This window comes from Triturus cristatus, chromosome 6, assembly GCF_964204655.1.
Source record: "Triturus cristatus chromosome 6, aTriCri1.1, whole genome shotgun sequence".
NCBI classification, from domain to species: domain Eukaryota; kingdom Metazoa; phylum Chordata; class Amphibia; order Caudata; family Salamandridae; genus Triturus; species Triturus cristatus.
In genome coordinates, this window is record NC_140589.1 from 619,321,769 (window position 1) to 619,343,218 (window position 21,450).

The 21,450-nt window shown below is 44.2% G+C and overlaps 1 protein-coding gene across 1 annotated transcript in view; it reads left to right on the forward strand.

The window, feature by feature from the left end:
- Nucleotides 1-200: 200 nt before the first annotated feature.
- The window catches only part of CCNC (cyclin C), a 275,260-nt gene continuing 254,010 nt past the window's right edge, over nt 201-21,450 (forward strand). Inside the window, exon 1 of the mRNA XM_085611110.1 lies at nt 201-469. Within this exon, the coding sequence (XP_085467236.1) occupies nt 267-469 (203 nt within the window). The 5' untranslated portion in view covers nt 201-266. The remainder of the gene's footprint in view (nt 470-21,450) is intronic.

The window sequence follows — 21,450 nt, forward strand, 5'->3', positions numbered from 1 at the left end:
TGACTGTCGGAATAGAACAACAACGTTATTCTTTACAACGTAATGAAGACTGTCGGGTCCACCAATTTATGGTTACTTGAACTTTGTAGATTGTTGAATGTCTGATGAAGTTAGGTGTTAGGGGGACGGGCACATATTGCCGCACCCGTTGACTGCTTTTGAGAGCAGCGTCTTGGCGTCCAGTTTGACCTGCAGTGACAACAGGCACGCACAGATAACCCGAGGCGCGTACAACGTACTCTACAGCACTAGCGGATGCGCCGGGCATGCGCAGTGAGGACGGTTTGACGTCGTTCCGTGACGTTGGACGTCTTCGGTCCTTTCCTCCCGTTAGCACCGGAGCCGGTGTTCTACTTCCGTGGTACAAGCGCTACCTTACCCCGGTAGCCAGAGGCTCGGGCTCCGGTGCGGGCTGGCAAAGCCCCTGCGGTTCTTCCATGGCCGGGAACTTCTGGCAGAGCTCGCACTAGTGAGTGCAGCGCGGGCGATGGTGTTATGTGCTTTGAGAAGGGGGCGGAGCGTTATTGTGTGTGTTTTAATACTTGTGGGTCTTATGCTCCTTTCTGTGGGGTGCAGTTGTATGCCCTGTTTAGGGAGTGGGTCTCTTCTCCTTTGGCGAGAGAGAATCGATGTATGTGCTCGTTAAGTTATAGGACTTTTGTACTCCTTTGGGGGTGAGGTTTAATAATGCTTTGAAAATGCGTTGTGCTTCTTCGGGGTTACATGCTTTGTTTAGGATAGAAAGGTGGAGGAGAGCGCCCAAGTGCTCGTGCGATGCAGCGTCTAGTCTTGTGTGGGGGTTATATTGTGCTTTACGAGGAGTGGGTATTAGTTCCTTTTTTTTTTTTTTTTTTTTTTTTAGGGGCTGCAAAGAGATCCTTCAATGGTAGGTATTTGGGGCGTGTTGAGTGGGTTCTACTAATGCGCGTTATTGAGGTCTTTTTATTTTTGGGGCGAAGTTTTCAGAGCTTGGTAGGGTAACACATGCTGCGTTCTGATTGACGAAAGCTTAGTGGTGTATGGATGATTGAGTTCTCTTGTGTGGGATTAATGTATGTTCTCCTGGACGTGGTGGTTCTAGGGAATGGAAAGGGGGGCGGGGGGGGGGGAGTCTTTTTTGGAGGGTGTTTTTCATGTGAGTGGAGGAGTTCAGTGATCGTTTTGGTCAGATTATGATTTAAGTGATAAATTCTGAGTTATGCGCCAAATTCCATTTGGGGTATTACCACTTGCGATAATTACTGCATGCTCGCAATTTCCCCTGTCAGATTTACTTCAGGTAACCAGAAAGGCAAACACAGTTTCCACATTGTTTCATTTTCCCTGCAAACTCTAAGAAGGGAGATGTATAGATCACATTCAGTAAACAACCCTCACAGGATATTGGTATATACTGAGTGTGATAAATAACTGTCTGTTTGAGCCAACATGTGGCTCTTGTCGGCTCTTCCGTAAAACAGTTAGTTATTTTACTTTTTAAGTGGTTAGTGGTCGCCAGAATCACAGTAAAGCATGATTGCTGTGAATTGACCAAAATAAAGTACACGTTTTGTAATTTCAGAACACAATTCAGTATAAACTGCATGTAGTACATGCATTATGCCATTTAAGCGTCGTTAACCTATACATCTAGTTAAGAATTCACTCAGCTGGCAAGTGGCCCCATGTCGTTACTCCCCAAGTCATTACTGGCTTTATAGACCTTGTATTCTGGGATTTGAAAATTTGCTCTTTTGTGTTGCAAATACTTTATCGAGTTTTATAGAAAAACACAGTACACAAGCAAATGACAATAACGAATATAACCTAGCTAGGTACAGGTCTCATTGTCCACCAGGTGATGGTCGGAAAATGTAGAAATCGTGAAAGAGCCTGAACAATGCTTTTAGAATGATTCGTAATAAGCATTGTCCATCCAACGTTTGCTTATATGTTAATAAAGGTTCAGTACATAGACATATATAAGCAAAAATGAAGGTTCTATCTGATGTAAAGATCAGGTGCCAATGCCATTCCTACTGAAAAGATAAGTAGTAAGCCAATAAGGACAAGGTAACAAAGCCATCCTTTTAACTTCTTTCTTGTATGTGTATGATAAGTCAGCATTACAGGAGCCAGCTAGTGGGATAAGAATCCAAGCTGTGCAAACGTGATACATGAATACAAAAAATATCACAAACCCATGGGGGTTTAATTTTTTACAAATATTCATCCAGTTTATTCCAAATACGGGAGTCTACTGATTTCCAGGGATATTGTTTTGACAGGATCGATCGGCCCCTCTGATGCAGCATAATCATTTCCACCATACCTAACTTAAAGTGTTACTCAAATCTTTCCAGTTACTTAAGATCATTTGGTGCACTAAGGTAAGCATGAGATCTAGTATGTCAATCTTGTCCAAATGTGCATCGCCACTCTCAATAGCATGGCCTAATAGTGTATACGTAAAATTCTTCGGAGGCGTTACATTAAAAAAACTCTTGAATAAGGGTGTAAATTCTATCCCAAAATTGCTGTTTACGCTCTTATTCAAAGAACTTATGGAATAGGATATCTGATTCTAATTTACAACTCCAACAAGTATTGTCTGGTGAAAGATGGAGTGTTTTGAGTCTTTCAGGTGTCTAAAAAGTTCTTAGTAAAAGAAGAACTCTTGTCTATGCAAGATTGGATGAAATTGTCGTTAAAAAAAAAAAAAAGTAAAAGGCCAAATCCTAAACCACATGCTCTTTATGAGGGGTGTTTTATTATTATAGTCCACTCATTTGACCATTTATCCTGTTTTTTGTTTTCATAAGAGGGGCGTGTGAAGGTTTTCACTTGTGTTTATTATTTCGACGATATAGATGGATCTTTGAGGGTAATTTTTAAGGTTGAGAGGGACACTTAATTTGAGGAAATCCTAGAAATCTGAATTGTCCACTCCGTAGAGGTGGTTTAGATTCTCAAAAGACCTCCGCATTTTTTTCAAACCTATGTCTCTGAGATGTAAAACTTTTCTTGCTCTACTTGACAGCTGACATGTGGGCCTAGCCTAGTTGTTTCAAATAGATGGTGCCTTGGACTTTGGGTGACTTCCAAAAACCCGGAAACGACTTTAAAGATAGTTTCTCTATCATATTGTTTTGTATGAAAGGATTGGATTTATCTGTAATAAGTACGGCTATGAACGGCAGTTTGGAGTGTCTCTAAGTTGACCCTAGTGGAGAAGAATAATCCACCTTTTGAAACTATTGTGTTCCCTGATTAAATATGAACGCTGATGAAATGTTTACAGTCTGCCAAGTTAACCCCTCCCATGTCCTTGGGTATCCGCAACTTTTTTTAGTAAAACTCACGTTTTCTCATTGCACAGAAATTTGTTAATTATTCTGTTGACTTTGGTGAAAAACATTTGATGAGAAGGATTCTTAATAGATAATTGATTTTCTGCGTTATGATCATTTTAATTGTTTTCTGCCCCATTACGTCACGAATATTGTCTGCAGGGTTTCAACAACTTGATTAATCTTCTCGATAACCAGGTTGACATTGTGAAGTACAGATTCAGTTAAGTTATCAAATTCTAGGCTGAAGAATTAAAAAAAAAAAAAAAAAAAAGAAATTGGCAGGCTAGCCCAGTGTTTCCCAATAAACTTTTGTTACAAAAAAAATATGAAGAGGGCGAACTTCAGATTTATCCCTATCTAGATACTCTGGCGTAAATCGAGATTGCTTCAAGTAGGGCTGGTATGGTAGAGTCGTGACAAACACGTCCTACTCATAAGCTGGTGTTTTGAAGCATGTATCTTTGACTCTCTTAAACCAACAATGTCTTAGTTAATATTTATGGAGACCAGTAGGGGTTTGATGGCTAATAATAACAGAAGGAGAAATAGGACACCCTTGTCTAGTCCTTTATTTTGGAGCGAAAGCACCTGATGTAGTGCCCCCAACCTTATTCTAGCACTAAGAATAGAACACAGAGGCAATACCCTTTTTTTAGGTCTTGGCTAGTCCCCGCATGTGCTGTCTCGAAGAGGCATGTTGTGTATGCTTTGTGGGCTTCAGCCCGCCCATCAGCTTCCTATTTGCGGGCTCCATCGTCGCTCTCCTGTTTTCTCTCCATTTGTCCATGGTATGCATGCGTCCGAACTTTCTGTGTTTAGCCCTCCACGAGAGAATGGGGCAATTACTACTATCCATCCACTGCTCCCATTTTAGCAACTGTTTTAGGAACTACTTTTCATTTGATTTTTGGGCGCTCATGTTTTAACTTGCTTTGAGCGCTGTTTCCGCAAACAGGCCTGTAAATCTTGTTCTTATCTGGACACATTTGCTGTGCATTCAAAGACCGAGATCAAATGTCAGATGCTGTTTTCCGAGGGCCCTTGTACCGTCCCCCACCCCCTCCGGCTTCGCTGCTTGCCCCTTCCATCCATCATTGCTTGTTTACATTAGTTGTTCAGAAATCTATTAGTGTTTTTGCCATTAGCATTAAAGACATGAATACAGGTCCCAATAGGGACCCGTTTTTTGTCCTATTTGAATTACTATCGGATCTTAGACGCGAAAGGACCCAAGCCCACTTAAATTCCTGGGAACATGCAACTCTCACGAGTAGCGCAAGCACACAGCTCAGTGGTAGGCATGTGCAAGAGCCAGGTTGGTGTTGCTGTTCCATCCCCCTCCTGCTGTACCACCAACCAACTATGTCCCCCACATTTAAGTGCCAGGGGCAGGTCTTCCTTCTGAAGTACCTCTTCTGTGTTCATTTTCACTTATTACTGACTGCCTGTAAATGCGGTGCAGCGGTTTTTATGGTGTTTTTATCAGAAACAATTGATATTGCTCCTAGTCTGTAACAGGTATAGTTTGCATTGCTTCTAGTCTGAAGCAGGATGGCCGCCTTCTTATGCCTTCTCCTGTTTTTTCTTTAGGTTAATCTTTTACTCCAGCATGGGCTGGTTGTTCCAAGCTACCGTAATTCTGTCTGGGTCCAGGAAGTTATACCGGGTCAGGACCCAGGTATGTAGGTAGTCTGAAATACTACCTCCTTGGGTTTAAGGGCCAAGTTCCTGTGTCGCATGCACAGTAGGGGGTTCATCGATCCCTGGCCACCCTCTCAGAAAGAACAGTTGCTGTGCAGGACACTGCAGGCGCTAAGAAAGCAGCTAACTCTTGAAACTGGTTGGATCCTTGCGACTAGAGGAGATGGAGATATTGGTAGACAGCATGCTAAAGACCAGCTAGTGAGATCCGGACAGTGGACAGAATGAATAATACCTTTAACATTTAGTGATACCAGAGTGACTAGCCATTTTCTGTTACAAAGTATGATTAGACACAGAAGTACATACATTGTAGTGAAGTTTCTAATATACCGTATCCAGAGCAACTACCATTCATGCTTGACTGTAAGGTCCTAAACGGACTATTAACATAGCAAATAATGATAAAAAAGGGAAGAATCAAATGCAAAATGACCATTCCCATCAACCCAAACACACCCCATCAAACTCCCATACACCCTCACCTCAAATGTGAAGTGCATGGTAGCAACAACAAAGATGTAGCAAAGCCCACTCCCAACATCCACCCAGCCAAAATGTGAAGGAAGTATATAACATAATAATGTTACTGTATACAGCGCATGACAAACTGCACTACTAGGACCTTGTCTAGCTTATATTGGTAATCAACTCCGTCCAGTGAAAAATCTAGTATAGGGTAGGCATCACCCAAGATCAAGCTAGCTTATTGATATCATAATTAAAGGAGTAAATTCTTATAATTTTTATAACACTTTTAACCATATTGAATCGTTTTCAAGTGAATAAACTATCAATCTGTAGATTCCAATTTAGTCAAACTCTCTTCTAAACCCTTTTCTCAGGTTGTCTTCTCCAGTGCAGCAGCTGGAGAAGACAACCCGAGTACCTATAGAAATACCACATGACGTTTGTAAGCCGTCATTACCAACTTATCCAGCATTCTTTGGATTGGATATGTCAGTCTCTTCTATGTTCTCAAGGAATGCCGCTAAGGTTTTGGGATCAGTGAAAACTTGTGGTTTGCCTTTGAATGAGATCACATTCTCAAAGGTCAGTTTGCTTTTAATATTGTAAAAATGAGCTAAAAATGCCATCATGTAAAACTCAGTGCACATCTGTTCATTCTAGGTTTAAACGTATGAAATGGTGAAGCTCAGCACATATCAACTGGGACAGAACTAGACTGTTCTGTGTTTTCCTAAGTTCCTAGCTCCTTTTCTGTTAACATGTGCGACAGGAATCAAACACAAGTCATTAATGATTTTAATACTCCTAGGTTTGCAGCATTTTGAAAACTACAACAAATAACCAGGATCCCTACCAGCAATCTTAAGTGTAAGACAGAATTCAATGCTTCTGACTCTGTTAGCTGTTGGAACAGTTACACTTGTCCTGTATTCTCTTAAACCATTCCATTGCTTTTCCAGGCTATGCTGGAAATACAGCATTGCAGCAGGTTTAGCATAGACAATTGAGTTGATTTTGTTTTCAATCAAGCAGTTAAAAGGCTGAAAAATGTAGATTTTCATTAGCTTTGATAGACAAAAAATCTGGATTTTATTAAAGAAACGGAGGCTAATATTGTTCCATGTAAAGTTGGGCGGCAGACTTGCTCTATTTTATCAAAATTGGTGTGAATCTTCTTTATTTGCTCCACCCACAGCAGCTCCTTTAAAGAACGTAAAACATTAGCAAAAGTTCTAAGAATTCAACAAAGGGCCAGAACCTCCTGCCATCTTCCTTCTTTTTTGTGTGCACTGTAACATAACTAAAACATAAGTCCAAAATAGCTATGGGTTGAAAATTCCAGACGAAAAATGAACCACTCTTAACAGGAAGCCGTCTTCCTATCTCATTGTTGACCACGACTTGCGAAAGAACAATAAAAAGTTACCAAACAAGGGTAGGGAAAAGGGAGGGATTATGTTAGCCTCCGTGTCTTTAATAAAATCCTGACTTTCTGTCCATCAAAGCTGAAGAAAATCTATATTTTATGACCAGACTGGCGGCTAGGATTATTGCAAGTTCAAAGCTTCTCTAACAAATAAGAAACCACATTAATCACAGGTTTTAAAATAACATTTTCGAAACACTGAGTCATTAGACGAATCAGCACATCTCAGAATATCATGCAATGCCCCACCAATCATGAAAGCTTTCGATGAAGAAGCACCCCTCACTGAGTGTGCACCAAACCTGCTCCCATCAACGCCAGCATTCCTGGCAGACAATGCAGATTTTAAACGCATGCTTTGGGACTGCTCGGTCCTTGATAGTTTTTGGGAGGGGGTAACAGCTTTCTTGACAGACAGAGATCTAGACCCATCCATGGCTCACTGTATCCTACATTGGTTTCCCCATACTTCAAAGAACAAAATCTAGTGTCGCTCAGTGGAAAGCGGACCTACTGAAATGGGCTGAATGCGAGGGAATGATTAGATTACAAATTGCAAACCGCACGGGGAATGAAAAGGCAATGGAAAGGGCGAGCGCCTGGGAACTGCTTGTCGTAGCGCTTAAGTCCCCTGAAGGTGATGAGGAGGATGCTCCTGTGAATGACCCGGTGGCAGCCATAGGTTAACGCATGGTCAGCTTGGCGCCCACTCTGCTTTGTCTCCTTAAGATTTGTAGTGACACCTGATTTATACGCCTGTTTTTACTCGGCGTCCTCTCATTCCAATGAGTCGTCCTATTGCGACTTTAGCTCTCGTGATCTTGAGCAAACCGCACTTAAGTGACACGCCTGGGGGGGTGGGGAGGGAGGAGGGGGGAGGATGGCTGGGGTTTGAATTTTCTACGATTGGACAAGGACTATTGCAAAGAACTCACTTGCAGATTGCCTGGGCCGTGGGGTTGGACAGCTTATGGAGCAATAGATTGACTTCAATACCCTGATTTGTCATGTCTTTCTGATAAATACTTGGGGCCTGTAACTGAATCCCGTTTGGTCTTTTGTTTGCCTTCTTAGATTCTGTCCTAGATCAACTGCAAATTAATAAAAATTGTTGGAAAAAAAAAAAAATCAACGCCAGCAGTCCTCATCACCTTTCACCCATCTTGCAAGAGTCTGACTCCACACAGCCTTGTGAGGTTTCCTATAGGAGATTAAAACCTGCTTTTCATTTGAAGAACGAATACCAGAAGTTTTTATCTTCTACTCCTTCAGACAACACATAAACACTCATGCTCATCAAAATAGGGGTAAAAAATGGTTTCCAAATTTGTTTTCATTCTTCTGCACAGATAGAAACAAACTCCTTGTGTGTTAAAAATCCTAGCACCAACATCCAAAGCTTTCACATCTGAAACCCTTCTAAAAGGAAGGACACAACAATGTTGTACATTTTTTACTTAAAATCCTCAAATCCAACCCACTGTTGTTTCCTAAATTCTCCAAATACGATAACACCTTCAAAACATCCCAAACTGAAGAATATCTGTCCACAGGGGGTTTAGAGACTCTCACGCTTCTCATTAACCTTTTCACCAAAACATTCTGTCCCACAGATACACCATTAACCAGCTCATGACCTGCAGCAATGGCTGATCTATGTACATTGATAGTTCTGTAAGCCAGACCGCCTCTAAACAAGGTTGTTAGATAGTTGGCTAGTTCAACTAAACCCACTGAAACTGCATCAAAATCCCTCTCCACACACCAGCGTAACCATTTCTCCCATGCCAATCTATACAGTTTCCTTGTCCCTGGAGCCCAGGATTCTCTAATAAGGTTAGAAGCCTCCTCTGAAAGTCCTGGCACTTCCCAGACTTGCCTGAAATTATCTATGCCATCAGTCTCAACTGATCTGACAACACCAATTTGTGATGTTCCTCTAACGGGCCCAACAAAATGTCTGGAAACGTTGGAAGTAAAATTGGAAAATCTATCGACATTTCTAGGAGGGTAGGGTATCGAAACTTCTGTTTCCCTCCATTTGCGAACTAATAAGGTCACTCGAGTGATCATAAGAATTGGAGGTAAAGCATAAGGAGTAAGTCCCCTCCAATCCTGCCTGAAAGCATCCATCCCTGCAGAATCCGGATCCGGACGCCAACTGAAAAACTTCTCCAACTGAGTATTCCTCCTGTTAGCAAACAGATCCACATAACAAGGTCCCCAAACTTCCATCAACTTCAAAAACACTGACCTGTGCAGACTCCTGACGCTGGAATCCCTGTAATTCCTTGAGCACCAGTCTGCATCCACATTCCTCAGACCTGGAATATGTTCCGCCTGAACCAGGATTTTCTGACTCGAACAGTAATCCCCAAAAACCCTTGCTAGGTCCTTTGATCTTGGGCCCCTTAATTAGTTCACATACCTCATTGCAGAGACAAGGTTTATTCTCAACAGAACTGAACAACATGCCTTGTCCCCTGTCTTCTACAATTGCTCCTTTGTTCACTAATTCTCTCACTTTTGTATCTACTAGATCCGTTAGCTTTGAATCGAATCTTATAACCGGCCATTTGTACTGAACCGGTTCCTCTACGAAATCTATGTGATACCCCATGACTGTCTTAAGAACCCACGGGTCCCCTGTTATCGCACACTAATTTTGATAAAATTGAGCAAGTCTGCCGCCCAACTTTACATGGAATAATCTTAGCCTCCGGTCTTGTCATAAAATTTGAAGAAGCTGCTAAAAATTGAATATGAAAGTCCCATAGCAGGACTTATTGGTTAATATTGTGTAGTTTCCGGCCCCCAACGAGCAACCTTCTAATTTTGCGCCATGAACTAGAGGGCACAGAGTCTAGAAGGAATCTTGGTTTGAGTGATGCAACTTATGGGTGATGTCCACCAAGCCAGCCAGACTTTAACTCACTCCAGGAGAACCCCTAACAGTTTCTTAGGGCATCAGATACAACTGAGGTGGGTTCCATTCACATTGAAGCTGCAACACATCCCCTTCCTTTATAGAAAAGAAAAATCGCCAATACAGAGAAACCCTAAGGCAAAAAGAAAAGTAGTCAGTGCATCTAACCTTGGCAAGCAGTGCAAACATACATTTTTTTTTTTTTAATTTATATTTTTATTACAAGCATATGCCACAAAAAAACCTAAACATGATTATCACAGACTTGTGTCAAAATAAAATAAAAATCACTGATGTTGCCATTTTACCAGGGACGACTTTTAAAAAAAGGCTGTTCAGGTGTGCCAGGCATTTTATTTTTAATGTGGTTTGTGAAGGAGTCTGGAATAAATCACCACATGACCAAAAACTCCTATCACAACAGCTAGACTGTTACTTTAACACTTTAAAAAGGAGACAGAACATGAATTACCATCTAATATTGCACCCACATAAGATACAAACTGCATAAAATAAAAAACGCTTCATCACTGAAGAGAGAACTGTTTTAGGCAGAAGTGAACAATGTGCTTAGGCTTTGTACAGTGACTCAAAGTGAAGTTAGCCAATAGGTAAAGTGGACTGACTCCATACCCTGTGCTGTACACTGTGCTGGGTGAAGCCCTCTGGCCAAATGTTCCTTTATGTGGGTATACTATTTACAAATTTTTTGGGAAAAACAATAGTCTGGCAAGACAGCTAAAGCTGTGTTAAAGACCTGGCCTAATGAACAAGTTACTTACCTTCAGTAATGATGTATTTGAGAGACACAATCTAGCCGCAGATTCCTTAACATAGAATATCACCCAGGTGTCAGTCTGGATCTGGAGATTTTTCAGCAGTATCTCTGCGCGCTGGGGTACGGCGCTGCACGGTTCTGCCTTGACGTTGTTTACGGATATGATGTCAGTGGAGCCACACAAAAATACCTCCCGGGGCGCTGACGTCGGTTTTCTACTGTGAAACTTTTTTCCGCACCACAACGCGGAGCCACTACTAAAATGATTAGAAACATCACCATGTATGACCACCAGATCAGAAGACTATTAGGCGAGAAACATGTTGACCCAGTAAACATAGAGCCTACTTGAGCCATTATCTCAGCACTGCGCCTTTCATCTTTTTAATCAGGTTGGAAGACCGGTTGATTAAAATTGTTTTCTTTGGTACTTTCATTTCCGGTTTTAACCTTTCTTTAGGTCACTTACCTCCGCTCACTTCATCTACACATCATAGGCCCCTTCACCCCCCACGGCACCTTACGGCAATTTGGAATAAAAGATCTCCGCCAAAGAGCCCTTCCATAGGGTGCCCGTCAGGTATTGCAGCGCTGACTCGACGAGGAGCACGCCCTATTATGAAGCACGACACCCAGCCGGGTGTGTGAGGGCCCTATATTCCAACAGGAGGAACCCAGCTTCCTCTGTTGTCTGTGACCATAATACACGTGTCCCCCCTCCCTCTTTCATTTAGGAACTGCATACTCCTTGTATTTACCTATGTTTGGGCATGTATGCTGGGCCTGTTAAAAGCCCAGAGTCCCTCTTTTTGTGATAAATTGCTAGCACGCGCAACCCCAGTAGGACTTTTCTTGATATAGCAAGGGAAGGGAAACTGCCCCTTCAACCTATGCTCTTCACTACTGTCCTGTATTCACTGGATTTAGTGTACCCCCGACCTGGGACCTTATAAGCCGGAGCTTTCCGCCCTTCATGATGAAGGACAACCAAGGTCTTTGCTTTGGGGACGAAATGGTGGCAGAAATTTTAAAAGCTCCATCACTTTTCGGCGCTGAAAATGATGCAGCCTCGGGCAGTCAGTCAGAAGATTGGCAATCTCTGACATCAATGAAACGAGAATGGGTTAAGATCACCTTGCATGGAGCATTGATGAAAGAATATCTAAGAGACAATATAGCCCCAAATGGTCTATTAGTGAAGAACTTCCCTTGTCTCTTCCTCGAGGATGACATCTTAAACAAGCATTGGCATAGCCAATAGGTTTCCCCTTTGGGACCTTATAAGTGTTTAGCCATGGAACAGTTGCATAACTAAATACTTATAAGGTCCCAAAAGCGAGACCTATTGGCTATGCCGCGAAAGTAAAAGTGATCGCGATCACAATCAAACATCAAAGCGGCCGTGTGGCCTCTAAAGTGAAAGTAATCACGGTAAAGCGCGGCGCGCATGCACTGTAGCTCCAGGCTGGCCTGGTAGCACTTTTTGGAGCCCTCTCAATAAGTCTCCCAAGACCAGCGCATGTGCTGGGTCAGGCGAGACCTAAAAAAGAATGGTCCTTAGTGGCTTGGAAGTGCACTAGGGACCTACTGGTTCTCAAAATCAAAACAGCTAAGAGAATAGCGGACGCCTTATTGATAAGAATTCAGATAGCAGAAGGCGCGCTGAAGACCACAATCCAAAATTCTGCTTTCAAAGTGAAATTGACTGAGATCAATAATGAGATAGCAGAGAAAAAGGAATTTTTGATGAAGCAGAAAATTGCGAAATTACCAAAAGATTTTCATAAAGAAAAGGTGTACCCATACCTCAAAACAGACTTTATTCCTCCTGGGATGAACAACACTTCTGACGAAGGTTCATACACATCAAGGAGAGGTTCATCCTCCAATAGTGATTCTAGCACAGAGAGCTGGGGTAACAATAATCCTAGACGAGGCGCACGCCCAGGATATCAAGGTTTTCAGATTCCTCCCTACCTGGGACCTGCTTTCTGGCAGTACCCCATGTTCCCACAAGCCCCCACCCCTCAATTTTTCCCAACCTGGTAATAACCAGCCTTTTTTAGAAAGAGGCTGGGGCAAAGGGCGAGGACGAAGAAGAGGCAATCGGCAACAAAAAAAAGAGTACAATGGGAGAAACCACAGCAACATGTGGTGGAAACCCAGAGCCACACCAAGAAGAAAAATTGATTGTGAATGTCTCTCCCAGGGTACTTGCTGACACTGAAAAGAAGGTCCTCCCAAAAAGGGCTCGGGTATGTTCCAACACCTAAAATAGACCGGTTTCGTGAACTTTGCGAGATTCAAAACTTTTCCCACAAAGTACGTTTAAAAGTGTTCTTCCATGACAAACTGATGCCTTGTCCAAGTGAATCGGGATTGTGTAACCCTTCTACTTTTACCCCCAACAATAGTATGGTGCCTAATGAGGCACTTACTTTTGAACAGGCCATACTCAAGGATCTGACAAGGGTCACCACCCCCAACCACATCTGCAATCAATCCACTTGACGGCTGTCAATTCTTTAGCTAACAACACCAGCATTACCATCAAACAAGCGGACAAAGGCAGGGCAACTGTAATCATGTCTACCATAGACTATGATACGGAATGTCACCGGCAACTGAGCAACTGTCAATACTACACTCCTATTTCGAATAGTCCCATCACAAGACTAACCAACACCATCACTGCTATGGTCTTCACAGCAGAAAACCAAGGCTGGTTGAGTAAGAAAGAAGCAAGCAGAGTTCTTTGTTAATAAAGGTCGGAAGGTGCCTTACTTCTAGATCTTGCGAAAGATTCATAAAGGTACATTTCCAAAGTCCGGGCAGACCCATTGTCTCAGGGATCAACTCCATCCTTGAACCCTTGGTCAAAATTCTGTGACTATTTCTTGCAGCCACTTGTTAAAAAAACTCAAGTTTTTAAAAGACACTGCTGACGTCTTGCGCCTCATAGCAGAAACTCAAGATACCAACGATATCAACCTGTTGGTCACTCTTGATGGGGAGCCCCTCTATATGACCATCCTCCAAAGAGCTACCTTGGATGTGCTAGAGGATACCTTCAGCAACACTAACTGGGATTCCCCTACTCCCAGTCATTTTGTGTTGGAATGCGCCACACTCGCTCTCACAGAAAACTTTTGAGTTCAAAATCCAACTATACCATCACACCCAAGGTACTTCCATGGGGAGTACCTTTGCCCCTAGTGAGGCCTGTTTGTATATGGCTGCTTTTGAAGAGAGATTGATCTTCAATGATTCAAACCCCTTCATGACCAACCTACTCGTTTGGAAGAGATTTATCGATGATATTCTAAATTTTTGGAAAGGAGCTAATGAGGACCTGTGAGGAATTTTGCCATGGCATGGGATAAACACCTTGAATACCTACTTAAGATTCATCAGCTCCATATCTAATGCCAAGATCCCTTTCCTTGATCTCACTATCAAACTTGCAGATGGCCACTTGAGTACAACTGTCTACAGAAAACCAACTGACTGCAATAGTCTTTTACTGTTTAGTAGCCACCAGCCAAGAGCACTCAAGGAGAACTTACCCTTTGGCCAATTTCTTCAGCTAAGAAGAAACTGTAGCACGACAGATGACTACAGATCAGAGGCTGACCTGCTTGTTAAAAACCTGAGCAGGCGTGAGTACCTTAACGCAACATTGCCCTCTAATAAAAGAGCAAAGAATAACAACCGCGAGGCTTTACTAGAGCCGAGATTAAAAGAGAAAATAGAGACCCTTACCTGAGTGACCACCTTTACTCCTGATTCCAAAAGAATTAGAAATGTAATAAAGAAACATTGGGGTATACTAAAAACAGGATCATTAGAGCTAGATATACCTAGATTTGCACTCAAACGCACAAGAAATCTCAAGGATCTGTTAATCCATACCAGACCCAAGCCTCAGAAACCAATCTCACAATGACCACTATGGGACCTACCCCCAGTCAAGGGTCATTTCCCCTGCGGGTCATGCACGGTCTGCGCTTTCACAGATGTGACAAAGGGGATTGCTTTCTCTAACTCATTCAAATGGGAACTACGAACCCACACCAACTGCAACACTTCTAATTGCATTTACATGATCACATGCCCTTCCCACCTTAGATATATAGGCATGACTGCACGAGCAGTGAAAACACGCATCACTGAACACCGGAGCAATATTAGCTGTCGCAAACTTAACACCAAAATGTGCAAACGCTTTGACCTAGAACAACATCCACCAGACTCTATAAGGTGGCTGGTACTCGAAAGTTACCCCAGCATCAGTAAGGGGTCCTTATTCAACAAAGAGCAGAGATGGGCCCACCGTCTGTCAACGGATAGTCAAGGGTTAATTGAGGATATCCCCTGGAGCAAACTTAACACTTGACATGTGGATAAACAGTTATATGAACCCTACCCCTGGGTCCTCACTTATACTACAGAGATACAGAGTTTTGACCCACTCTCTGTCAACTTGCCTGGCCACGTTTGTTTCGATAATCCGATACATAACCCAACATTACCTACTTGAGCATGGCAACTTTCTCCTGTCCGCCATGAAGGTTCTCTGCATTTGCCTATTTAAGTTTGAGATACTTCCTCCGATAATGAATTTTGCCTAGTAGTTTCTCCACATATGCCTATCCTAGGCTCACACTCACTCAGGAACACATCCCCTATGTAACACAACACAAGGGTCCATAACGGCCCCAGAGAATTGCACCCTTCATATGAGCATATCATCGTCCTTTTAATTGAGACACCACAGCTTTACTACTAACGTATGAGCCGTCACTATTCCTTTGTTTTTTCTTGTTTTAAAATGGCACCCATACAACACACACGATACCGTTCGCAACAGCGGTCTAGTGCCGATTAAGAGCCAGCCGATCGTCGCCCCCCCCCCCCCCGCAGACTCCAGAGCACTACTTGAGGATCACGGGCGGTAGGCATTTCACCTCCTGGCTCCCAGTAGCAGTGGGTAGGTCCATATGCGTGTTGCCAGTGAGAAAAACGTGAGTGCTTTTCTTTCCCTTTACTCGACAACCAACGCAGCAGCTTGGTTCTTATGAACTATACTAGAGAACTATCCGGAGTGCACCGTTTGGCCTCTATCGCTACTTTTAACCTAGCAGTCACCAAACAGCAACTGCGCATTTGCTCATTGAATAAGTATGCAGTTTACTGTCACGATATCCTGCTATGTCTTGCTTGTTAATATAGATTGTTGTTACTGATACCATTGGTTCTGATATCCACGGGGTGTCTTCTTTCGCAGCTATACCATTTTTATTAAGTTCATGGCCATTGCTACACGCACCGGCTTCTAAAGTTACTGTCTGAACCCAATATGGGTTTGGCTAAACGCAACACGTGACACACGCCAAATTATTATTATTTTTTTTTAAACTTTATATTATACATGTTACAAGATCTACAATTACATGTCTACTTGAATGGTTATTACATTTACTTTGTCTCACAAAACAGTATCGTACTTATCGATTACACGCAGTTGCGATTCTTTATATCTCATCGTCTGAGTCTCGGTCTATGACAGGGGGCGAACATATGAGTCCTCTATAAATGTTCCATTTGCTCCATACTTTCTCCCATTTTTTAGGGCACCTCCTTTGAACGTACGTAGCTTTTTCAGGCACCATGATCATGTCCATGTCTCTGAACCACTCTACCAGGGTCGGGGCTTGTGCCGCCCCCCATCTTTGAGCTTTATTCCGTTTAGCTGTCATCATCCCTGTTGTTGCCCAATTGCGGTCTGAGTGGTTGAGGTCCGTTGATTCCCATATATTCAATAGACAACATTTTGGGTCAGCCGGGACTGGGTTTTTATTGACCTCTGAGATAGTGTTCATCACCGCTGTCCAGTATGGTGTAATCAGTGGACAGTCCCATATAGTGTGATAGGTGCCTAGTCCGTCACACTGACGCACACAGCGCGTGTCCGCGGCCCTACCTATCCTATGCATTGTTACCCTTGTGTAGTAGGTCCTGTGTAGTATTTTGAGTTGTACTAAGCGCAGTCTTGAGGAGACCGCTACCTCTCTGAGTGATGCAATCGCCTCCTTCCTGTCGGTGTCATCCAAGTCTCCCACCTCTGTCTGCCATAGAGCCCGGAGTCGCACCAGTGGGTCTGCCTGATTGTTAATAATTTTCCGGTATGTAAGAGATATCGCTTTTTTGTGTAAGTGATCTGTCAACAGCTGGTCCTCTAAGGGGGATGATTCAGGGAGTATCTCTTCTGCTGGAACGGCTGTGCCCAGGGTTTGACCTGTATGTACCGGTACATTTCAACGGGGTCCATTTCGTATTGGTCCTGCAGGTGTGCGAAGGTGACAACCCTCCCTTATTTCCATAAATCACCCAGTCGTGAGATCCCTATTAGGTCCCACTTTTGAAACCCTTTGCTCCTTCCTTGTGTGCCCAGTCTGCCAGTGTCCCATATAGGGGTGTGTTGAGTAAGTTTGCCCGCCCAACCCAGATGTTGTGTCACAGTGTGCCAAACATGAACCGTGTGCTCTGTTGGGCCCATGAGACCCAGTAGTTTTGGTTTATTTTAGAGTACCCTGTTGACTCCTCCCGTTCTCAGAGCTACCCTGTCTAAGCGATACGCAGGGTCAGTGTCAGGTACGTGGATCCACTGGTTAATTACTGTCAATTGTGAGGCCCAGTAATATGCCCGGCCGTCTGGTAGAGCGACACCTCCATCATACCAACTTCTAGTTAATTTACTCGCGGCTATCTGTGCCGGTTTGCCATCCTATAGGAGATTAGTGACTTCCAAGTTTATTGCTCTAAAATAGGAGTCAGGGACCTGATAGGGCATGTTGTGTAGGGCATAAAGAAATCTGGGGTAGCGCCATCATTTAAACAAGCATTGGCATAGCCAATAGATCTCGCCTTTGGGACCTTCTAAGTGTTTAGCTATGCAACAGTTGCATAACTAAATACTTATAAGGTCCCAAAAGCGAGACCTATTGGCTATGCAAAGCGGCCGTGCGGCCGCGAAAGTGTAAGTAATCGCGGTAATGCGCGGCGCGCGCACCCGCGCACATACACTGTAGCTCTATGCTGGCCTGGTAGCACTTTTTGGAGCCCTTTCAATAAGTCTCGCCAGACCAGCGCATGCGCTGGGTCAGGCGAGACATAAAAAGGGCTGCTCTACCCAGTAGAGTGAGCAGTAACGCCTTCCAGTGTTTATCTCGCCTCCGCATCGGTGCTTGAAGGTTGAGTGCGTGGAAGTCAGTCGGATCTGACGTCACATGTATCCCTAGGTATTTAAAGCTGTCTGCTACTCGCTGATCGCACAGCCCCTAGGCAGTTTGGGATGTGGTCCATGTAGAATATACAAAACCGACTTTTCCCAATTAATCGTATACCCTGACACCGTCCCGAACACTTCACAAATGTTCAATAGTTTGTGAATGGATCGCGTGGGGGAAGCTATATATACCAGTACATCATCTGCATAGAGGGAAATGCGAACCTCCCATCCCTCCGTCTATCTCAGGCCCCGGATTATTGGGTCAACCCTGATCCATGCGGCCAGTGGTTCCAGGACTAGTGCAAATAAAAGTGGTGATAGCCGACAGCCTTGTGGCGTCCCGCGTCTCAGATGGATTTCCTGTGAAATATGCCCGTTAGCCACCACATGTGCGATAGGGTTAGTGTATAGCTGGCGAACCCAGGAACAAAATTTAGACCCAAATGTTGGAGGACAGCAAAGAGAAACAACCATTCCACGGAGTCAAAGGCCATTTTCGCGTCAAGGGATATGATTGCTGCATCCTCCCTTATTGTGTGTTTTCGTCTCAAGACGACATGTAGGCGCCTGCGGTTCAAGGCTGTATTCCTTCCTGGCATGAAACCCGATTGATCCGGGTGGATCAATTTAATGAGGTAAGGGGTTAACCAGAGCGCCAATGTTTTGGCCAAAATCTTGGCCTCCGCATTAATCAGCGATATCGGTCGGTATGATGTGCATTCGTAACTGGTTTACCACGCTTATGGATGGCCACTATGGTAGCCAGACGCTGATCACTAGGAAGCTCGCCTTGGGCCTGGCTTGCTTCATACATTTTCAGTAGGTAGGGAGTCACTTTATCAGCTGTGCATTTGTACAGTTCTATTGGGATACCGCTAGGCCTTGCCAGACTGAAACTTGTGGATGGCCACCTTGAGCTCGTCCACTGTAATGTCTACATCGAGCCCTTGGGCTTCCTCTGCCGTGAGCACCGATAATCGTATGTCCCGGAGGTAATCGAGCACCTCCTGAAATGTGGTCGTGTTTGTGGATGTGTATACCCGTTCAAAGTGTGCAGCCAGCGCGGTCACTATCTCCTGGGGTTCGGATGTTAATTCTCTGTTGTCTAATCTGAGCTCCGCCACCCATCTATTAACCCGTTCCCTCTTATCCAACCATGCGAGAAGTTTGCCGGCTTTGTTACTTGATTCGTAAACTCTATGTTAAACTGACGTTATGCGGGTTTTGGCGTCTGCCCAAAGATATTCTTTACATTCCTGCTGTTTCGTACATAACCTATGTGTATTGGTTTCTGAGGGGTCCTCTGAATGTTGTGATTCCAAATGGTGCACCTCCTGCTCCAAGGCGTCTATCTCTTTTTGTTTGTCGTTTTTATGACCTTCAATGAGCGATATGGCCTGCCCCATAGGACTCCCACGACACTAGCGGTGAGGATACCAACGCCTCATTTTCTTGAAAATAATGTGTTGTGGTTCTCAGGCCTTTCCTAATCTCGGGGTTGTGTAGGAAGCCCGGGTATATTGGGTATACATGACGTTGCGTGAGGGTTTGTAATCTAAACTCTGCCGTCAACGGACAGTGATCAGAGATTCCCCAGGGTAGATGTGAGACCTTCCCATATTGTCCGTTGCTGTGATAAAGTAATCGATGTGTGAGAGGCTATTGTGTGCCCCAGAGTGGAAAGTATACTGCCTCAGGTGTGTGTTTTGAAACCGCCAGGCGTCCAGCAGGCCGTGCGCCTCAAGCAATCGGACAGACCTGATCTAATACGGTGTTGAGGTCGTGAGGGTGTACTGTCTACTATGTCATCTAACATCATGTTGAAGTCGCCTACCAGTATCAAATCCCCTTCTGGCAACGTTAGTAGAAACGTGCCCAAGCTCTGGAAGGCCATTGAGTGCAGCGCAGGTGGTATATATATACCGACACTAGATTGATTAGGCGGCCCTCCCATTGGACAGAGTTCGCCGCAAATCAACCCTGATCATCTTTGAAGGTGTGGCGAACAATAAGATGGATTTGCTTCCTTACCAGGATTCCAACCCCTCGGGATCCAGAAGTAAATTCTGAATGTACTACGAGTTTAAACCCCCACTGGTCCAATGTCTTGCACATGGTTCCCACCAAATGCGTTTCCTGCAGCAACGCGACCGTTTGGGCCCTGTGTTTTAAATATTGCAGCACCAGTCCCCTCTTTACCTAGTCCCTTAGACCATCAACATTCCAAGAGATGAATGACAGCGCTGGTGTTGTGGTGTGGTGCGTCATTGGGTTAGCTGAGGTCGTGTACGGTACGGGTCCCTATCACAGACCGAACATTTGTGGTTACGTGCACACAGATTCTCGCAGAGACAGTATCTTATGGTTTGCAGATAATCAACTAAGACAACAATATCAAAAAATGAAAAGACATTCCTAAAACCTTCAATGTCCCATAGAAAACATCCCTCCCCCCTCCCTGCCTGCCTCCCTGCTTGACGGACTTGCAACTACCCGCCTCCCCAACATTGCAGATTGCTTAAATCTCATTCCAAGTTATCTCAGTGGGGTTTGGTCCCTCCTTCCAACCCCCCCCCCCCCCCCTCGTCTCTTTGTAATTCAGAGATAGTCAATTCGGCACCTTTGAACAGATGAGCGTGGAATAGTAGCAGTGTTGAGCAAGGTGTCTATGCTTCAGCGTCATCCACTTTTCCTGGGTATTCCCAGTATTGTAGAAATGTCCATGGCGATTGGTTGCCGTGAGTCCCTGGGCGGTGAAGCCGCTACCGTGTTCAGTCAAAATGCAGTCTTACGTTTGGTCCCTGTCCATTCAACGCCGATCAGGTGAAGCGTCTTGTGTTAGGGATGTTGTGGTAGATTCTGGCCGTGCACTTGTTGTCGATGTTTGGCGTGGTTTGCCGTGTTGTTTCCCCGAGGCTGCCGCTGGGCGCTATCCCTCCAACTAGTCTCGGGCTTCCTCCGGCGCATTAAAGAACCATGCCTTTCCCTCCGCCTCAACTCTCATACGTGCTGGGAACAGCATGGAGTATTTCAACTCCCTCTTTCTAAGCTCTTTTTTAACCTCCAGGAATGTGCGACATTGTTTAGTAACTGCCGCCGTATTGTTGGGGGGAAGGTGATGGTTTAGTCTTGGAAGTGGACCGGTGGAGCAATCCTTGCAGTTTGTAAAATTATGTCTTGGTCTCTAAAATTAACAATACGGGTCAAAATCGGCCTAGGAGGCACCCCTGGTCGCGGTCTGCCCCCAGGGACATGGTGAGCTCTTTCCACCGAGAAATAGTTTGAGAGGCCTTTAGGTAGTAGGTGCTGCTGAATGAGTTCCTCTACAAACAGGTCAGCTGCTCACCCCTCTGCGCCTTCTGGTACTTATATTATGCGAACATTATTGCGCCCGGACAGGCCTTCATAGTCATTGAGTTTGTCGGCAAGCACCTTGGTTTCCATCTCCAAGGAGCGCACTTGCCGTTGGAGTTCTTTGGTCTCGCCACATAAGGTCTCGGTGGTTGTTTCTACTTCTTTGACTCT